General features: G+C 36.8%; 2 protein-coding genes across 2 annotated transcripts; both read left to right on the top strand.

The window, feature by feature from the left end:
• The first annotated feature begins 24 nt into the window (after nucleotides 1-24).
• LOC113681048 (transcriptional adapter 2-alpha) lies at nucleotides 25-7,008 on the top strand. Its single transcript, XM_089190785.1, has 19 exons — nucleotides 25-61; nucleotides 133-245; nucleotides 529-588; nucleotides 994-1,085; nucleotides 1,207-1,247; nucleotides 1,904-1,966; nucleotides 2,203-2,262; nucleotides 2,667-2,755; nucleotides 3,097-3,169; nucleotides 3,262-3,325; nucleotides 3,495-3,538; nucleotides 3,645-3,675; nucleotides 3,786-3,865; nucleotides 4,175-4,246; nucleotides 4,667-4,755; nucleotides 5,342-5,385; nucleotides 6,050-6,093; nucleotides 6,392-6,465; nucleotides 6,787-7,008. Exons 1-19 carry the CDS (start codon nucleotides 43-45, stop codon nucleotides 6,976-6,978), a joined length of 1,344 nt encoding a protein of 447 aa, XP_089046911.1. The 5' UTR covers nucleotides 25-42; the 3' UTR covers nucleotides 6,979-7,008.
• A 1,226-nt stretch (nucleotides 7,009-8,234) lies between these two features.
• Nucleotides 8,235-15,775, top strand: LOC113681030 (uncharacterized). The gene is made up of 8 exons (XM_089190422.1): nucleotides 8,235-8,889; nucleotides 9,218-9,268; nucleotides 10,810-10,863; nucleotides 11,518-11,668; nucleotides 13,074-13,440; nucleotides 14,098-14,210; nucleotides 14,307-14,372; nucleotides 15,366-15,775. Exons 1-8 carry the CDS (start codon nucleotides 8,523-8,525, stop codon nucleotides 15,505-15,507), a joined length of 1,311 nt encoding a protein of 436 aa, XP_089046548.1. The 5' UTR covers nucleotides 8,235-8,522; the 3' UTR covers nucleotides 15,508-15,775.
• The last annotated feature ends 1,389 nt before the right edge of the window (nucleotides 15,776-17,164 follow it).

Here is a 17,164-nt window from a genome sequence, read left to right as displayed (position 1 = left end):
AACCCAGTCTTCATTATAGCCACAAAGTGCGCGGATCTCATAATGGCGGTGTTAGTAGAAGGTTCGTGTGAACGTTATTGATCAATGCTTATGTATTTTTCGAGGTGTTAAACGAAATTTTACTTCATGCAGAAAACCGTTTAGTGTGTGACGACAGTCGTGAATGCTTAGTGTGTTGTGGAGTCGTTAAAGAACCTTTTATAAGATGCCGGCAGTGCAGGCCTGCAGTGGATATATGTTTAGAGGTTAGTTTTCTCTTCTAACTGCAACGTTCCTGCGCCGTTTCTAATTCAACACAAAACACAAACTATCTGAAAAATGCATGTTTTTAATAAAATTTTGAACTTTGAAATTCTCAACTCGCGCTTTTACTGCTTCTCCCTTGTTGTCGTAGTAGTGTTAAAAATTGCAGCCACATCAGCTGAGTCTTCATAAAGAGGAAGAGCAAAATTGGACGAGAACACATGTGTTGGCATCGCACTCGGTTTTTTTCCCCTAACATGCCTGTTGAACGTTCCAATTTTTTAGTGTTTTTCCAGAGGAGCTGAAGACAAGGAACACCATAGTGATCACAGTTATGAAATAATAGTAAGTAATTTACAAGATATTTGAAGGGCAAATGTTGAATCTCGTGTCTCACGTGATCTGTGAATAAATCGTAAGTTGCTTCAGACTGTTTTCGTTCTTTTCCTGTTTCCGCATCATTTCAATAAGGCTTGACTACTAGTTCTGTCTGGAAAGTGAGCCCTTCAAATAGTCTAAAAAAATGATGACAAATAAGAAAAAGCTTGAAAAGCACGTTCTTAGTAAGTTTCCTATCGCAGGGGTACATCTGCAAGTAACTACAATTTATCAATAATTATGTAAACAAAAAGGACACAAAAATCCATTTTTTTTGCCAAATTCTCAAACAAGAAACATCTGAACCGCAATACAACAGAATGTTACTTCATCTTCCAAGGAAACTGTTAATTTGGTCTTATTCATTTGCAGAGCAACAATCTTCCAGTTTTGGAGAAGAATTGGAGTGCTCAAGAGGAGTTTGACCTTTTGAATAGTATCTCTGATTGTGGCTTTCAAAACTGGTGAGCTTCTTACAGATTTTCAAAATGTATTGTGTCTTGTAAAGAGGTCTTTAAGAGTATAGTTTGTTGTGTGAAAGTAAAGCTGACAACTGAAGATTTTAAAAATTTTTCACGGTCTCAGGACAGAGGTTGCCAAGCAAGTTCAAAGCAAAACAGAAGAAGGTAAATGTATTTGTGATTTTTGTTTGATGGTTTGCCTATAAAACAATGATCACAGAACTAATGTTTCCCTAAAACATTTTTTGTCATTATTTTGACATGATTTCATGATTAGAGAAAAATTCCATAAAGTTTGTCAGGTGGCCATAGTGAAATTATTATGACTAAAGTTAATTGTTTTAAAGGAAAGCAAACCCTTCTCAAAATTCATGTTATATGGTGTATTAACTCTTTACACCCTGAGATCAGCATTCATATTCTCCATACTGTTCTCTATATATGTCCTATGGTAATGACAAGGAGAATTTGTTTGATGATCAGGAGCTTCTTGAATTAGTGATCATTTCCTATGTTCTCATTACCTTTATATTCAATTCATGGGTGAGACTGTAAGGAGAAATTAGAAGCCAGTCATTCTTATGGGTTACAAGGTTAATGGCAGATGTTTACTCAAGTAAAAACAGTGATCAGAAGATTCTCTGTTTTTTATTGATCAGATCGTCTACTTCTCTTGAAGTTATGTACTTAAGGTAACTTGATATCAGCCTGATAGTTGGTGATGTTTGTAGTAGATGTTTACTAAGTAAACTGATGCCTGTAAATCAGTATCTTGTTGTCACTATTATTGATACTTGATTTATCTCAATGTTATCTTTCAGAATGTGAGGAACATTACATAAGATGTTATATCGATAAACCTTGTGAGGCTCTTCAGATTTCAGGTAAGCTACTGACATCAATGCTTTTATGTCACAAGTTTTAAGCGCAAAAAGTACTGAAATTAGTAAAGGCGGGGAGTGGTTCCAGTTAGAAACAAGAAAAATTTATTCTAAGTACTTCTGTTCACAAATGTATACAAATTATGCTGATTCCCAAAACTCAGCTACTGTTCTAGGTGAGTATAAAACATTTTTTTTCCACATTTTTATTACTGATGTTGATGTGGTTTGCTTTTTAGAACTGAGGCCTGTTGCTGCCTGCACAACATTGCCATCCACAGCAGGCATTCTGTTTAAGGGTAAGTACTAAATCATTTACTTCTTAACCAGGAAACTGAAGGCTGTGGCCACACTTTATTGACCAGTTTGTACGAACATTCTTGCTTCTTCAACAAAAGCTGAGTGGATAGAGAATGATTTAAATTGATTAAGTTTAGCATCTTTCTTGCTCTATTTACTCTGAGAATACTGTTGACATTGCTGATTCGAACAATATGCAGGATATGCATCACATATGAATATAATAATGGCTTAGCTCATTACAGAGTTCTCTATAGCTTTAGTTAGCATTTGAAAATTGGAATATGGAAGCCAAAGGTCAAGGATTTGATTCTTCTTGTGGAAGCTTTGTTCCTTGGTCATGATGAGATGATAAACATCTTTCTACAAGAAATGCTCCTTTTGGTTTGTTCTGATATCACAGCTATGGAAGATCCTCCCCGTCCTCCAATGGATTCAGCAAGAAGCTTGGAAATGTCTGGTTACATGCCATGCAGGGGAGATTTTGATGTGGTAATGAGCTCAATTTTTTCTTTTGGAATGAAACTATAAATTTTGGGTTTGTGCCTTAACAGAGGTGCTGTGCCACAGATGATTATGTTTGTCCTTGAGCAGCCTGTTTAACATGGCTTCCATGTAAGCTCTTAAGAGCCTGGTACATAAGATTACTGCAGCAAAAAGCCTTCAGGGACCTGATAATTCTTAAAAAATTGAATTTAAAATTTAAAAAAGTAGCTGGTTGGCCAGAAATATTCTAATATCTATTTCAAGGATTTTAAGAGGTGCAGCAATTTACCTAAATTTTTATTTTTAATTGAAGGACTCCAAACATTGTCTTTCACTTTTACATTCAGGAATATGATAACTACGCTGAAGTTGACATTAAAGACATTGAATTCAGTTCTTCTGATTCCGAACTTCTCAAAGGTTGGACTTAATACGATATTTCATTTTTTATTATGGCCTTACTTGAATATTATCGAAGTATGAATCTAAAGTTTGTGTTTGTTTAATTGTAGAACTCAAAATTGCTGCCATTGAAATATTTTTGTCAAGGCTACGGCAAAGATTCTACAGAAAAAGGTGAGTGAAGTTGCATTCTTTCCGAGGTTTACGGTCAAGTCGCTCGAAAGTTATCTCGCCCGGCAAGAGGAAGAACGCCCGAGTCACGCACAGTTCGCGCGGCTGAAAAATGTGATAAAATTATGCCTGTTTTTCTGGCTAAGTGGTATACCTCTTGTTTTCTTTACAGAATTGTGAGAAAATACGGACTCATCAACATCCGGAAATGGCAAAGTATGCGTCATGTGCATCAGTTGCGATGTGATGTTAAGCTAGGTTTAAGAATGTTTATTTTTATGTCATGCTAAAACATTTTATCCTTCGATTTCTTTTTTCTTAGCCCTCGAGCGAAGACAGTCGAAAACAGAAAGGTACCTAAGAATCTTCTATTTTTAAATTGTAGGGAAGCTATACTTGACGTTGTACAATGTGATAAATAAATATGTTCTCTTGGTTCATAAAGTCACTGTTTAATTTACAGGGAGCTTCGTGACAGCCTCAGACCCTTTGCTCGTCTTCATTCACCGGATCAACATGAAATATTTGTCCAAGGATTACTAAGTAAGAATAAAAACTCGACATTTATTAACTTTTAAAAATTGCAGTATTTTGAGGTACTTGTACAAGTTGGAATCTACCTTGACGTCGAAAGAAAACGTCACAGTGATGGTTTTATTATGTAGGAAAAATAGCATACATTAAAACAGGTTTTTGTAAATAAAGGAAAGATAGTTGAGGGTTGTGCAAGATTAGTGCGGATTTGAAACATCAGAATTGAGGCATCTCCTCAAGGTACAGCTTAATGGAAGTTAAAATGACGTTATTGTCAGTTTCTGAGATAAAGAAATGTTGCTTTTGCTTTTCCTTTAGTGGAATCTTTCCTGAAGAAAGAAGTTGTCAGTTTACAAGAATACAGATCCGCGGGCATTCGTACAAGAAAGGGTAGGCGACAGCTTTTTGACTCAGGAGATCAATTATTCCTCCAGAGAGCCATGTTGCAAGCAGTATTAGCCTCAACACTTTACGTGCACATTTTCAACTATCTCTAACATATGGTTGCTGGTAAAATTTACGCCTTTTTGGCCTAGATCATTAGGTACTTTATTACGCAGCGCACTCTTTAGTGCTGTGCCTTATTTAACAGCGAGTTATGTTATTCGGCGTTTTATTTCCACTGCGACAGACACGTGACAATGTGAATTTGCGCGTGGCTCACTACGAGTTTAATTATCAGACCTCAATTTCGTTCCCAGGATCCCTTTCTCTCTCCCTTGCGCAAGAAAGAATTGGAACCAGGTAGAGAAAACCTTAGACAAAGCGTTTCATCATAAAACTTGGGTATCCTCGTTAACTTTTATTTAGGAGCAGAGGTGTATGAGCGACTGAACAGGCGTCGTGAAGAAGACAAATCTCGGAGAAAAATGCTGGATGATCTTCTGGCTAATATCCAGGTAAAGTTCCAGAAGTGACTTGAAACTTTCTCCAGAAATGAGGAACTAGTTTAAATTTAAACAGCCGTTTACTTTCACGCTGCGATCTTGATTTATAAGTTGAAAGGCGTTTGCTGTGCGCAATTTATCATACAATGTGGCGAAATGAAGGGTCACGTAACGGTACCTCAAATCACGGCATTTTGCCCTACGGTACAGACTGTCACGGTATGTCACGTCACGTCACGGCATGGCACGTTACCCCGCCGCAACTTAAGTCACGGCAAGTTGCCATACGGTACGTTGCCCAGCGGCATGTCATGGCAAGTCACATCACGGCACGTTTCCCTATTGCACGGCACATCACCGCACGGCACGTTTCCTCACGGCAATATGTGTCACCACCTGCGGCGTTTGGTAATTCATCCAAAAATTTATTTTATTTTGTTAAACTTGTGCCACTGTACACTTGTTGTTAAAGCGTATTCAGCTCTTGCCAGAATTGTTGCGAGAGGAACTTCACACTCCGTGAAGTTCTCGCAGCGTTCGTGAGGTTATGACTTCAAGCGAACTCCTGACACCATTCATGTCACTTTTTCTTCTTTAGGACGAAAAAGCCTGTCAAGTGTGGCTTCACAGACAGGCTCAAATGTAAGGTTATGTTCTGTTGTATAGTCTGCTACTCTGCTCACTCCTTTTAAGTCAATCAGTTAGGTCGGTCAATCGGTTCAGTCATTCAGTCAGTCAGTAAGACATTCAGTCAGGTAGCGATCAGGCAGTGGTCATATAGTTGCTAGTTGGTCAGTCGGTCTCTTGGTCAATGATATTTACCATCGACGACCGGTCAATTTATCTCTTGGTTTGTCAAAATTCACTCATCAGGAGTGTCTGAAGGACGGCACCAGTCCACGCGTTAGTACTGATCATTACTCAGCGTGCATTGCAAGCTTCTATTTCCCTACCCCCTCACCTCCTCTTCCTTTTGACCGTCCCTAACCCTATTGGTACAAATTTCACCCTCTCCCTAGCCTTCTACTACTGTAAAAATCATAGATGGCAAATATAACTTTCACCAAGAAAATCCGGAGAACTCGCTCGCCAAAGTTACACCTGCGCTGCAAGCTAATCGTGACTTATCAGCACTTTCAGTTGGAAAGGAAATTTCTCTCTTTATCTTTGCTTACTTTTAACTGGATCTAGTGCCTTAAAGTTAGTTCTTCAAAGTCGCCTTTGAAAGGCTTTGAAAGTAATAATCATGTTGGTTATGTAAATACTGTCTCACTTTGACTTACCTTTGTAACACTTTTCATTGCAGAGATTCGGGGCAAAGCTTAGCGCCCATCCCACTGCCCAGCTTGGGTAGGTGACAGACTCAGAGTTTCGAGACATTGGTTTCACAGTGTAGTACAAACAATTAGGCATTTCCAAACATTTTTCGCTATTTCTCATGATCTCCACTCAACTTCCATGAAATTCTAGGAGTAGCCAAAAAATTCTCACTTCCCATGACTTTCCAGCTTTTCCGTAACCTTTATCAACCATGGATTTTTTGTTTTATAGAAGAAAAACTTCGAAATAGTCAATTACTGAGGAGCAAATGATCTAGAGACAGTCAGTACAACCTTAAATTTTAAGACTTGTTTGCTGATTTTTTCAGGTCGTAGGCCTGCAGCTCGATTGGACATCAGTGGAACTCCAGGAGTTGAACAACTCAGACCATTAGAAAGAGAGGTACTTGTAATCACATGACACAAGGGACCAGTCATTCATTTTGTGGTTGTCACGATAAAATTTGCATGACACCCCCCACCCCCCCCCCCAAAAAAAAAAAAGAAAAAAAAAAAAGGAAAAAAACCTCCCATATTCTTAAAATCCCCGTACACTAACAGTTAATTGGCAGTCAATTTGAATATTCTTCTGGCGACCATTGATCCACCTACTGTCCCCCCTGGAATCCCCCCGAATTCTTCCACCCCATCAGCGATAAAAATGACCGTTTACCAACACGATTACTTTCGACGCTTCATATTCTTTTCTTTTTGCCTCATTCAGTTGTGCAGTAATCTGAGGCTGTTACCACATGATTATCAGAGTTACAAGTCCAGTCTCATCAAAGAATACGAGAAACAAGGTTCATTACGACTCGCCCAAGCGCGCACTTTGATCCGCATTGACGTCAACAAGACAAGAAAGATGTACAACTTTTTTGTGGAGCAAGGCTGGGTTAAACCGCCTGATAACTAGATCAGTCTGGAATAAAATGAAAATTTAAACCGACTGTCGTCCACGTTTGGTTGTGCCTCGTTTCATTCCAAATTATGAGTCCCTAACAACGCGAGGCGGCGAGTGGTCTGCAAGGGGTCTGGTACTGATACTTGTTAGTGCCAGATCCCCCGGTTAACCTCTCCCCAACCTTTCTCAAATCCTCCCGCGGGCGGAGGAACGCGCGTCCTATGGCGCTAAATTATGTTATGACCTGCCTGCAGGCTAAATCTAAGAAAATTTGACTGTGAATGAGGGTATTGTGTATTTATGAGTCTAGTTCTCAAAGCATGACATGATTCTTGTGATTCCTTAGACTGACCCAAGGCAAGATGACCCCATGCATAAATACAGGATTTTTACGGCGCAGCCGGAAATCTGTCTCGGTATTCTGCTTTTTGTATGTGGTAAAACTTCACTTTTCTCGTGGGGCTACACGCAAAATTTAAGCGAGATTCTTTTTCAGCGAACTTAAGGGTTAGTCTCTCCTTCATCTCTGATATCTCTTGTACTCCGTTACAGCATTACCCAATTTTTAGTCAGTTACATTTCGGCTATATTGATCTATATTCCGGCAACCATACGGAGCTAAAAAAAAGAAACCCAAGCACACTTAGTCCGAATCCAATGAATAATAATAGACTTCTTGGAATTTCCTCGTTGATTGAAGGTTTTCGTCGTTTCTAGAATTTGTCGTGCTGTTTATTTTTTTGTTTATGTTTAAGCAAAGTTTGGACAATAATTTAGGTCATGTGTTCACCTTGAAAGGAAGTGCTTATATGAAATTTTGATGATGTTTCCTTTTCAAGGCAATCCCCCGCGTTCTCCAGAAAACACCTAGGTTTTTTTTCTAGAGACTGAAAGCGGTGACTTGCTATGATACTCAAGATTTCTTATATTCGACAGTAATTAGGTTCACTTGGAATTCTTTAATCCAGCAGATGAGGAAATGTAAGATTTTTCCGCCGAACTTTTGGAATTTTCCCAACTTTTTCAATAATACTTTAGTTTGCAAATATTTCGTTCCCCTCTGTGTTTTTGTTATTTTCAAAGTTCTAGATTTTCGCTCATTAGCGCCAGTTTGAACCAGACATTTGAACATGCTATCATAGTAAAGATGATTATTGCATTTCTTAGAAATATAAATAACATTTTTGGCGAATTTCGACCAAAAAGCGCGTTATTCTCGGTATGGGTGATTAGAAATTAGATTCTCAGTACGTTCACCATGGTAACGGTGTTTGGTAGTCATGCGTGCTTCGGTTCTTCGCCAAAGTTGGACATCTTTTGTGGTCGACGTTTGGTAGGGAAATAACATCAGGTTTATGCTACGATCTGGTTGGTTTTTACTTTAGCTGGATATTTTTGGTAAATGTAAATCCTCTACAGTGGTCAGAGAACATCTAGAAAAGGAAATGCTTCTTAGTTTGAACGCCATGCGTCTCAATGCGTCTGCACTTTTGGTCTTCAATCTCTAGCTATTGGCTAACCCAAGTGCCTCCAAAGACGTGCTGATTTTAGCGGCGATGCATTCACTTCAAACCATGTCGAAAGCTCCGACTCAACCTGCCAACCTTCCTCCTCTTCAAAATCTTCCTTCTTGGTCTAGAAACTCTTTGGGAAGGAGAAAACAGAGGCGGCCCATCATTCGTGACCGCTTGCAGCCCATAAAATCAATTAGGGAAGAAATGGATGAAATCTCAGAGGACAGATCGAACGAGTTGTCAAATTTCTCAGGAAGGATTGTTTCTGCTCCCTCTCGGGGACACGGACTCGAACAAACCCAGAGACTGGATAACATAGAAAAAAGACTAGAATATCTTCGCACGCAACACGCCGAAACTTTAACAAATTTACATAATGAAATAGAACGATTAAAGGCTGAAAACAAAGGTGAGGAACGAAAGCAAATCTCGATTCTTAGTTTATAGATCTCATCATATACCTGCCCCATTGAATCGACCGAGAGACGATATCATTCTCAGTAAAAAGGATCACGTTGGAAAATCGTCGAAATGATTTTAAGGCTATTTTATGACGTGAAAATTGTCCCGAGAACAGCTAATGTTCGGTTTGCCAAAGAAAACATCAGCTTTATTGGCGCGTTCAAAACCAATTTTTTATTCTTGTACTTTGATAGTTGCGTCAAGATTTCATAATGAAACGACATGTACTTATGTGATATTAAATATGAACATCGTTTTATTGTTATTTGTTGCAGAGCTAAATTTTAAACTGGTAATGGCTCGGACGGGAGTAAACCTATCCAAAGGTTTGTTGACTCAAGCTAAATTAAGTTACCACTGTATGTTTTTTTCCATCACTTGTCGTTTAAATATTCATCATTCAATGATGCCAAAAATTTGCAGTTTCTCAAATTTTGCGTTTTATTACGAGGCTGGTCATCTGTTATTGAAATATCGTTAATTTACTCCTTCAAACTCCAAATGAGAGTGAGTTAATCATGAGTTGATGTCTTCTAAACATGCCTTCACTGTTCATCACCTGAAGTAATAAACCTGTAGGGTGCTTTGCCACAACTTAAGTATTACAGAAACTTAAAGCCGTTAAATAAATAGTACTTAGTGTACATCTAGGAAGGACAAATTTGCATGCCAACGGTATAATCCATTGTTATAATTGTCATATTTAGTTGATTAGTGACGTGCAACTTAAGTTATTTACTTAGCAACACTCAAAATGTTTTCATGTTGAAGAATGATCTTATTGAATTCCAGTGGGCTACCACAATTTGTGGTCACTTTATAGTGATAATGATCTTTAATATTTGTTTATTCTATGATCAGTGGGTCTGCTTATGAATGAATGAATGACAGAGACTTTTTTGTCTCTAGATTGTAGGAGAGTTATTGAGGGAGAGGGTTCTCTGAAAAATCAAGAACAAATAAAGACATAACAAAGATTTAAAGTTAGAAATTTCACCTTGTGATGAATAGATTTATCCAGTACTGTTTACTTGAAAAGATCTGACAGTGACTGTTACTTTGGTGTAGGGGATTAAAATGCAATGTCTTTATTATACCCTTGTGATTTAAACTTTTAGATAAGCATGAAAATTCAACCAGTATCTAATATTATCATCAACTGCACATATTAGAGTACAAATATCATGCAAATAGAGTGCAAATATCCTGCAATATTGTAGAGTTGGTTATTTTGTAATTTTAAAAAACCTGTTTGAGTGTTTAGCTTTGCGCAGTATGCTTCCCTATCTGTTTTGCTTTTCCTGCCTTATGAGAAATGAGCAGACAGTAAAGTTTGTATTTTGAATTGCCCTACCTGCTCATCAAAATACAGCAGAGCTTGTGAAAAATACTCAGTGATACTACATGCTAAAATGTCTGATAGGATATATTGATATTCAAAGGATTGATTCTTTGCCCTATTAAGATAATTATCATTGACAGAATGGTTTTGGTTAAAGGATGAAGCAAAACCAAAAGTGTTATGTTTATTGAAGTGAAACATTAAATCTGAAATACATTGTTAAACAAACTGTGCATAAAATTTATGTATAAAACTAAAATTGAGAACAACCCCACCATTCTTTCCATTGTTTCAATTTATGAACCACTGATCATAGGGTAACGGTTTCCATCGCCCTCTATATCCTTTAGTCCTTAGTGCTAAACAGTCTGGATAGCGATTTTGGATCATTGTTTTAATGTGATTGAGGGATAAACACAGAAGTTACACCAACCTCACAAAGTGGTAAAACAAAATAAATGATCTTAAAGAGTCAAAATCTATGTAAACTATCTAATGTTATTTCTCTCTTATTTTTATCATCAGAAGATGAGACATCTAGCTCTGTGGAAAGTGATACATTACAGTCTGCAGACTTAGGTAGGTTTTCACATTTTCATTGCATTGTTTTGTTTACTCCCTATCCAACTTTTTAAGCAATTTTGATGGAATAGGAAATGATATGCTGTTGGTTATTTCTTTATATCTTAACTAATTAACTCTCAAGATCTAGATGTTAATTCTCATCTCTAGCTACTACACATTTCCCTGTAAATTGGCTATGAGAATTTGATGCTAGATCGTAAGAACAACTTGAACTTGATAAGTTTGAGTATTCTCATTACCAGTTTGCTGGATAATGTGTGAATATTACAGGGGGAAATTACATGTTAATCACTTCTGAGAGTTGAAGGGTTAATTATTATTTTTGGTGTTTTACTAAAGGAAAGAGTGTGGTTTTGAATTATCACTGTTAGTTTCAGTGGGACGATAAATTTTCACTTTTAATCCTTTACACTGTAATATTAACATCTATATTCTCCATACTGTTCTCTATGCATTTCCTTTGGTACTGAAAAGGAGAATTTGTTCCTTGAGTTTATATTCATTTCCTTTATTCTCATGATCTTAATGAATGATTCAGCAGTATTACTGAAAGGAGAAACTAGATGCTGGTCATTCCAAGGGTTTTCAAGGATTGAAATAACAATAGTGTCTTTACATTCCTTAATAGTGATTTAATTGATTTTACAGCTGAAGGTGATCAACTTGAGGGAGTTCACAATGTTGAAGAGAAGAAAAATGATAAAAATCTGCCTTCTCAGCAGGCACAGACAGTTAAAGAATCTTCCAACACAAATACAACACAAGAAGTGTCAAACTCAAGTGCAAAAAGGAATAAAAGGTTTCTGTAAAGTATTCTTGATTTTATATAGATTGATATTATTACAAACAGTGTGTACCTGAAATTATTACAATTTGATGTTAATTACCTGTATGGTGGAAAACTTTCACTAAGTACTTCTGGGTGAACTTGAAAGTAAGCTACACTTACTGAAGGTTAATCTGTATCCAGCTTATAAATATATGTGGGGTGGGGCAGGTATTCCCAAGTATTTAACTCCCTGTAGTGATTAACAGGTAATTTATCCATATGTTATCCAGCAAACAGATGATGAAAATACTCAAACTTATCAAGAATAAGTTGTGGTCTTGATCTAACCCCAAATTCTGATAAATAATTTACAAGAAGATGTATATCAGCCAGAAGGGAGGATCAAAAATCAGATCTTGGGAATTAAAGGGTTTATTGAAGCAGGGGCTGTGAATGGGTTCAAATTGTTGAAGTGAAAATGGAAGCAGTTTTATACAGACACAACTGAGGAGAATGTAACACATATGCAGTGAAGTAAGACACTAAACCAGACTAGGCTTCAGCATATTTATTTTGTCAAGTCTAGGCTGGTTAGTTTTCTCACTTCACACTTCAATCCACTAGACATGATACTGTTAACAAGCTGTTGTTAAGAAGAATGTATGAAGCATATTATAACTGTGTACTTAATTGTTTCAAACAGTCATAGTACAGATAGTTTAGTTAGATGTAATAAGCATCTGGGATGATGTGGCCAAACTGCCAGCATGGTGGATTCTGGGTTGAGAAGTCTGAACTCCACTTAGGAGTATTAATGGGTATCAGCTAACTGTCAGGGAAGCCTGGGGAGAGGGGGGTATCCTATGATGGACCAACATCCCACTCAAGGGGTGTGATAATACCCCTTATTGCCTTATGCTACAGAAACCCAGAGAAGCTCCAGTTGAATGGGCCACTTGGCTCCAGTGCGGACCTTTTTACTTACTTTAGTAAGAGTTATCTTCAAAACATTCCCTTTTGTAAATTCCATGCTTAAATTAGGTAAAGGCATTTTTATGCAGTGCCATGATTGTGTAACATAAGCTAATGACACTGTTTTAACACAAGTTTTTTGGTGTAAATCATAATTACACGTGCAACTGCTATAGGTAGTTCTACATGACACAAGACATGCCATATTATTCATATTTGAAAATCCTTAAAATTGTCAGAGCCAAACATTTACTGTAACACAAGAACTGTAGAAAATTATACCATCAAACAACCTTTTAAAAGGGTTTAAAATTTATGATACATGTGATTGAAGATGTATTGATACCCAATTAATGATATGCTCCTTTGATTTACATTGAAGAGAATACAACATCTTTAGAAATGTTAAAACATGTATTTGGCATAAAGTTCAATTGTTCTCTTTGTTCTTGTTCTTTTTAAGTTTTAGACATGGATCTGGAAAAATGCCTCTTGCAGCCAAATCAACACCCTCCCCTCCTGTGTCAGCCAAAGGCCCAGTCATCAAACCTAAGAGTTCTGGAAAAAAGAAAGCAAAATTGTACAACCGGCAAGAAAAACAGACAAATTTAAGTTCAAATTCCCCTCAAGCTCTCAAGTTATCCTCTACTTCACCTGCACCAGTAAAGCAGGGGATTCCCTTAGGGCAATCAGTTCTGGTTGTCACAATAAAGGATAAGCATGTAAAAGTTCACATGCCGTCAGACAGTGCCCCACGGTCACCAACCTTAGTGGAGTGTAAAGCTATCATTAAACATCAACAAGAAACAAACAAAAGGCAAGAACAGGAGGTATGTTTTTATCAGTGATTGATTAAATACCAACTTCTCCTAAAGGTATCAACATTTTTTAAAGTAATGAAGTGGTGAGAATACAGATTATCATCCATTAGGAATACTATTTTTGATAAAACTTCAAATTCTCAGAATATCCATACTAAGAGTGTGTTGGGCAGTCAGAAAGGAGAGTTACCAGGTCGATCTTAAGAGTGAAAGGGTTGATGACAGTGAAAAGAATCATCCTTGAATCGTGTTATCATTACTTTTGTTGTTTCCTGGCAGACCAAGTTTTCTTAAGAGACATTTTAAAGAGACATTTCAAACAATAATATTAGTCAGATGCAAAGAGGGAGGAGTTGTCAAATAGATAAATTGCTTTCTTTTTCAATGCAATGTAGTCTTTCTTTATGATATTTTTAGGTAGTCCTAGGATAAATCCAAGCATTTTGATTCATTCTTACTTGGTCTGTGCTTTGTTATATACAGCAGAAACGGTTATACGCAGTTTATTTTTGTCAACAAAAGCCAGCAAATTCAAAATAAACAAGTTTGATGCAAGTGCCATTAAGAAAACTACTTACTAACCCAAGAATATTCCCCAGTACAGCCTTAATGCTCAGTTAATAAGAAGTTATTCTCTTTGGTAAAATATTTTTTGAACTGTTTTAGCTTTCGAAACTAAAGTCAGACTTGAATGATGCCCTTTACCCTGACAAGTGGTCACCAGATACATATCTCGTAACCAAGTCCTATGTTACAGATGATGCACCAACCAATACAAGGTATGCAGCAATTAAGTATTGCCCTTAACAGTACAATGCATTTCAAAAACTAACCAAAGAAAATGGTATTAATGACTTAAAAAAATTTCTCTGCAGACAAAACACTCCTGCTTCTAGATCTTTACCACGGTTGCATTCTAGAGATCAGATGCGTCCAGGAAGGTAAGGATTTGAGTGTTGCAAAATTTGACAGAATCAATTATTACTTCTCTCTATTTTCAGACTGGTACTTTTAAGCAAGAGAAAATATATCTTTGAGTTAATTTTTCCCCTTTTTTTATGAGGGTCCTCATATTTTTTTTACTTATCATACACTGTAGCTTAAAAGATCAATTAACAATTGGTTCATATGTCAGCGTGCATTCATTGAGATATGAAGCATGTGGGAAGTTTGGAGAGCACAAGAGATGCATAAGAGTTGCTTGAGGCGTAGTCGAGCGGAACTCTAGCTTCTTGAGTGCTCTCCAAACTTCCCAAGTGCTTCATATCTTGATTAACGCACAGCTGACTTATGAACCAATTGTTTTATAACATTTTCAACCCAAAGGAAAATTTTTTTCTTGAGGGATTTGTTTGCTGACGTATGAGCGTGCACAATAGGATTATGAAGCACGCTTGCACAATTGAATTTGATTACACAAATTTACTAGCTATGTTATAAATTTACTTTTATTATTTTGTTGAGATTGTTGTACTATTGATTTGTTGTCAGCTTTCAGAGGAGTCATTAGTTCTTGTGCTGATATGGTAGCTGGACATTCCACACAAAAGACTTCTTGCACAAGTTTTGGACTGTTCACACAATTCTTAGTAGTCGTTTTGCACAATAATTATAAGTGTTTAAATAAATTATTGTGTTCACAAGTATTTTGATCTAGTTGAAGTTGTTACGTAAATAAATATCTATGTTCTCGCCACTGTATCTTATTGAAAGTGACATGCGAAGGTGAAATATCATCAGTATCAATTAGAATACCTTTTATATTGATGTTTATCACTTACAATTATTGTGCGAAATGACTTTTTAAAAAAGACTTGTGTGAAAAGTCTTTTGTGTGAAATGCCCTGTATTTGCTGATATGGTTTGCAAGACAGGATAGACTATTTCCTGGTCAGTAGGTGGTAAATGAATTCCATGTCTTTTCTATTTCAAAGGTTGACAGCTGGGCGAATGCATGTTGTTCAAGACAGTGTATCTCTTCCAGTTCTTCGCCCCAATGGTGCAGCAAATGTTGCTGATAGGAAACGTCGACAGCAGGCATTAGTTAGAGGAAGAGGCAAAAAGGACCTCTATTAAATTATGTGTCAAAATTATTGATCAGCAATCAAATTAATATTCTTCCCTTAAAAGATGATACATTTTTTATGGTAGAGCTAGAATATTTCCCTAATTAGTCAATAGTCACTCTTTTGCCCATTATGCACTTGTAAATATCTTTTTTTCCTCACAATGATAGATTTTTCAATCCTTGACATTTTTCTTCTTGGTCTATACTGCTGCAGTAGTACCATTAAATACAGTACATGGGGTGAAGAATTATTTAATAAAGTTATTTAAATTGAAATTAGTTGTTATTTTCCTCTGTTCTGTGTATGAATTTTTTTTTGCTTCTAAACAAATTCTTTTACAGGAAACTGTTCAATGAAATTTTGTATCTATAATACATTGAGGGTGTGCTGAAATAAGAGTTTTTCACACCTTCAGTTAAGTCTGACTTGTTTTTGCTTTTATTGGTATGGAGAGCTTTTTGCACAAAGCTGTTACTTGTACAAATACTTACCTGTTAGTGAACTATTTGCAGTTTTGGAAATTTTATGGTATAGAAGTGATAGCTGCATCAATATATTAAGGTGTCATAGGGGGCACTTACCACTAATGTGAAAGGGGAGGCATCAATGATTGTATGTTTGGTTCCCTGTGGTTGACTCCTTTGCTTACAGAACAGGTGTCATTTTACTTTGGCATTTCAGACAAGCAGAGGCTAGTTCAAGTTTAGTCTGAAGAGAGTGTGAAGGGGGAGTCATGTGGGAAGAGTAGTGTGGACAAGATGATGTCATGATTTGGGGGTCTTCTGCTAACTCATTTCCCTACCCCTTGTGCTTTCCTTGCACTTGCCTCCACTTGCTTCAAAAATGTAAAAATTCCATGCCTCTTCTCTAGGCTACAACTCTTGGTTTTGCAAATTTTATTCACCTTCCTTTTTGACAACAACTTTTCCTTTTTGATATTTGTCAGTACTTTCATTACCAGACTCCTTGACAATGCATGGATATATTGTGGTTCAATTTTATCCTTGGTTCAAATTTTTATTTCCTTTGTTTCAAATTCATTATCTTACATTACAATACCCAAAAACAAAAAAAACAAAAAAAAATTTTGAACCAAGGATAAAATTGAACCACAACAGATATTTCAGTGAAAAATTGCTTCCTGGCCACTATTGTGAGTGGAAGGGTAGAGGCTAAACATGTGTCAGCAAGGGAGAGACCTTTATCCACCAACATACCTCCCATTGTCAGGCCTTTAAGGCAAAGTTCTACCTGTGAGTTAACCTCCATGAGTGACCAAGACAGAATTTCCACTTACAATGTCAATTCAACGCTAAGTGGACATGGGATGAGAATGAAGAAAAATCTATATTAAGGAGCTATTATTTGATCTAATGTTAAATGCTCCAAACTAACGTCATAAGAATTTGAAGGCAAACAGCAAGGAGAATTACGAATTAATCAAATTTTAGGGGTGGAAGGGTAAAATGCTTTGCCATAAAAGCATTTTCATAAAAGCATATGATTGCCCAACCAGGAAATGTAGATAAAAGGCCTCAATCTATGCTTTCTTTTTTTTTGTTCTCCTGGTTTTCTTTTTTTTGTAGTTGTTTTGCTTTGAAATTTTTCTTCCATAGTGTGTACGCCCTTACGCTTTGTTAGTGACTGAGAGAGTCTGGAACAGA

The sequence above is a fragment of the Pocillopora damicornis genome, chromosome 12, assembly GCF_964200805.1.
Source record: "Pocillopora damicornis chromosome 12, jaPocDami1.2, whole genome shotgun sequence".
Taxonomy (NCBI): domain Eukaryota; kingdom Metazoa; phylum Cnidaria; class Anthozoa; order Scleractinia; family Pocilloporidae; genus Pocillopora; species Pocillopora damicornis.
This window is presented reverse-complemented; position numbering and strand designations above follow the sequence as displayed.

Excerpts from the sequence above, each read along its gene's own strand:
- LOC113681048 (XM_089190785.1), top strand. Across the intron at positions 589-993 it reads ATCACAGTTATGAAATAATA|AGCAACAATCTTCCAGTTTT; the intron begins GTAAGTAATTTA and ends ATTCATTTGCAG. Across the intron at positions 3,326-3,494 it reads CAAAGATTCTACAGAAAAAG|AATTGTGAGAAAATACGGAC; the intron begins GTGAGTGAAGTT and ends TTTTCTTTACAG.
- LOC113681030 (XM_089190422.1), top strand. The coding sequence starts at position 8,523 with ATGCATTCACTTCAAACCATGTCGAAAGCTCCGACTCAACCTGCCAAC. Across the intron at positions 8,890-9,217 it reads ATTAAAGGCTGAAAACAAAG|AGCTAAATTTTAAACTGGTA; the intron begins GTGAGGAACGAA and ends TATTTGTTGCAG. Across the intron at positions 11,669-13,073 it reads AGTGCAAAAAGGAATAAAAG|TTTTAGACATGGATCTGGAA; the intron begins GTTTCTGTAAAG and ends GTTCTTTTTAAG.